Source organism: Colobus angolensis, unplaced genomic scaffold, assembly GCF_000951035.1.
Source record: "Colobus angolensis palliatus isolate OR3802 unplaced genomic scaffold, Cang.pa_1.0 Scaffold157, whole genome shotgun sequence".
Lineage (NCBI taxonomy): Eukaryota > Metazoa > Chordata > Mammalia > Primates > Cercopithecidae > Colobus > Colobus angolensis.
This window is the reverse complement of record NW_012114677.1, coordinates 1,091,151-1,094,315: the sequence shown is the minus strand read 5'-3', so window position 1 is coordinate 1,094,315 and position 3,165 is coordinate 1,091,151. Positions and strand designations below refer to the sequence as shown.

Here is a 3,165-nt window from a genome sequence, read left to right as displayed (position 1 = left end):
AATTACCCGGGTGTGCTGGCACATGCCTGTAATCCCAGCTACTTGGGAGGCTGAGGCAGGAGAATCGCTTGAACCTGGGAGGTGGAGATTGCAGTGAGCCGAGACGGTGCCATTGGATTCCAGCCTGGACAACAAGAGCGAAACTCCATCTCAAAAACAAAAAAACAAAAAAACCCCCGAAAATCCATACAGATGGATTGTTGCTTATTTCTGTGAGAAACGGCTGCTGCTGCCTCATCCTGGATGAATGGAGAGGTGCTTAGGAAGTGCTGTGTCGAGGACCAGCCTGTGGGAAACCAGACGTGCGGGGCTGGCGTTGTGCTCATGAACAGGTGTTCTGAAGGCAGACCTGCCTGAAGGGGTCCTCGAGAGTTTGGCTGACTGTGCCATATGGTGCCTATGCTTGGCAGTGGCTGAGCAGGTCCTGCTGCCGACCATTCCACGGGCTTCTTCCTCAGGCTGCCTTTACACCAGCCTGCAGTGGTGTGGCCAGGAGTGGAGCTTTCATGAGGGCTACTTAGCTGACCCCCATCACGCCAGGCTGGAACTGCAGCTGGTAAGGGCCCCCATGCTCTGGCTGCTGACTCTTCTTTTGCATTGGCCTAGACCCGAGGTGAGGCTCTGTGAAAGCATTGGCACCAGGGCATGGACACTTACTTGTAACTCCACCTGAGGCCTTGCTGGACCCTGTGGAGCTGAGCACTCTTTTGCTGGTGTCTTCTGTCCCAACAGTAGTGAGGCTTGAGGGTGACAGTGTCCTTCAGGGCAACAGTGTCCTTCTGCAAGATGTTTTATGAAGAGTCCATTAATAAAAACCCTGAACCTCTCTGTAAAGCAGTCATGCAAATGAAAATATTGGATTTATATTTAAAATAAACATTGGCATGTTGAAATTAATCATCTATCTAGAATTTGCACTCTTATTTCACACCTTACTGTCTTAGGTCAGTGTTGTTTGGATGCCTTAGGTCTTGGATTAGCGGCTATTCCTGGGAACACCTAACACATGGCACAGCTGAGCAAACATGGAGGAAACCATTAATTTGCATATATAAATGTAGTGTTACTACTTAATGTGGTTCTTTAAGGAAATGTTTAAAAAGTAGCAAGTGGTTTTTTTTAAAGTTCAACTTAAATTCCACAAGTCTTTGAATGTTAGTAAGGAAAAGATTTTTTTTTTTTTTTTAAGACGGAGTTTCATTCTTATTGCCCAGGCTGGAGTACAATGGCATGATCTCGGCTCACTGCAACCTCCACCTCCTGGGTTCAAGTGATTCTTCTGCCTTAGCCTCCCGAGTAGCTGAGATTACAGGCATGTATGTGCCACCATGCCCGGCTAATTTTGTATTTTTAGTAGAGACGGGGTTTCTCCATGTTGGTCAGGCTGGTCTCAAACTCCCGACCTCAGGTGGTCCACCCACCTCGGCCTCCCAGAATGCTGGGATTACAGGCATGAGCCACCCCACCTGGCCAGATGGCTCACACTTATAATCACAGCACTTTGGCATGTGCCATCATGCCCGGCTAATTTTGTATTTTTAGTAGAGACGGGGTTTCTCCATGTTGGTCAGGCTGGTCTCAAACTCCCGACCTCAGGTGGTCTACCCACCTCGGCCTCCCAGAATGCTGGGATTACAGGCATGAGCCACCCCACCTGGCCAGATGGCTCACACTTATAATCACAGCACTTTGGGAGGCCGAGGTGGGATGATCACTTGAAGCCAGGAGTTCAAGACCAACCTGGGCAACGTAGTGAGATCCTGTCTCTATCTTTAAAAAAATAAATATAAAAATAAAAAAGAAAATTCTGGAAGTCTTTTAGGGTAAGGTGAGTCATTAATTGGACAAAAATATATTGCATACTTGCTGTGTGCTCAGGTTTGTTTACAAAGGTTCAGATAAGCAGTTTTGTAGACAAAATGTAAGTCTGATATTTGAAAACCATTTATTACACCCCTGTCCTGGGCACTGTGGTAGCCTTGGGGGAATTGCTGAATAAGAAAAGCAATCCTGTCCAGGTGCAGTGGCTCATACCTGTAATCCTAGCACTTTGGGAGGCCGAGGTGGGCGGATCACGAGATCAAGAGATCGAGACCATCCTGGCCAATATGGTGAAACCCCCTGTCTACTAAAAATACAAAAATCTGCTGGGTGTGGTAGTGCGCGCCTATTGTCCAAGCTACTCGGGAGGCTGAGGCAGGAGAATCGCTTGAACCCGGGAAGGGGAGGTGGCAGTGAACTGAGATCACGCCACTGCACTCCAGCCTGGGGAACACAGCAAGACACCATCTTAAAAAAAAAAAAAAAAAAAAAAAGCAATCTTTGGAATCCTTGGCCAGGCAGGATGGCTAATGCTTATAATTCTGGCACTTTGGGAGGCCAAAGTGAGCTGAATGTAATCTCTAAGGTTAGATACAGTCGCCAGTTTTTTTGTTGTAAAGAGATTTGATCTGGAAGACATAAGCCCTGGAAATCAGCAGGGTTACAGGAAACACATCATGCTGGATCTGTATGTTGAATGCCCTGGGTATGTTCTCACAGTGCTTCAAAGGCAGTTTTTGGAGTGGTTTTCATCTACGTTTTCCCCATCCTTCATTCCAGGTAACGTAAATGGGAAAAAAAGAAACCACACAAAGAGGACACAGGACCCTACAGAAGATGTTGAAGTTGAGGACACGCCCAGGAAAAGACTCAGGACAGACAAGCACAGTCTTCGGAAGGTAATTGTGTTCCAGGTTTGCCGACCTGTCAGAGTGTATGCTGCGGGACTCTTGGTGCCACTTTTTCCCTGCATGGGAGCACATGTGAGATGTGGGTGGCGGTGCACTCAGCTCCTCCCAGGCTGGTATTCAGCAGAAGGCTTGCATTGCTCACAGAACCCCATTGAGAAAGGCTGCTTAAGAAAGCAAGTTCTTACCCGCCAGGGGTGTTATCACAGAAACTGATGATACGTTGCTTTCCAAGAAAACAGACATCCAAATGCTTTGAGTAATACTTGTTTTTTAGATTGGACAAAATTGTCATTAAAAATGACCTCTTTGGCCAGGTGTGGTGGCTCACGTCTGTAATCCCAGCACTTTGGGAGACCGAGGCGGGTGGATCATGAGGTCAGGAGATCAAGACCAGCCTGGCAAACATGGTGAAACCCCGTCTCTACTAAAAATA

The 3,165-nt window shown here is 47.3% G+C and overlaps 1 protein-coding gene across 6 annotated transcripts in view; it reads left to right on the top strand.

Moving 5' to 3' along the window:
* The window catches only part of WHSC1 (Wolf-Hirschhorn syndrome candidate 1), a 93,497-nt gene that overhangs the window by 44,271 nt on the left and 46,061 nt on the right, over nucleotides 1-3,165 (top strand). For all 6 annotated transcript variants that reach the window (XM_011936765.1, XM_011936764.1, XM_011936763.1 and 3 more), the window contains one exon: nucleotides 2,602-2,720. In XM_011936765.1, the coding sequence (XP_011792155.1) occupies nucleotides 2,602-2,720 (119 nt within the window). The remainder of the gene's footprint in view (nucleotides 1-2,601; nucleotides 2,721-3,165) is intronic.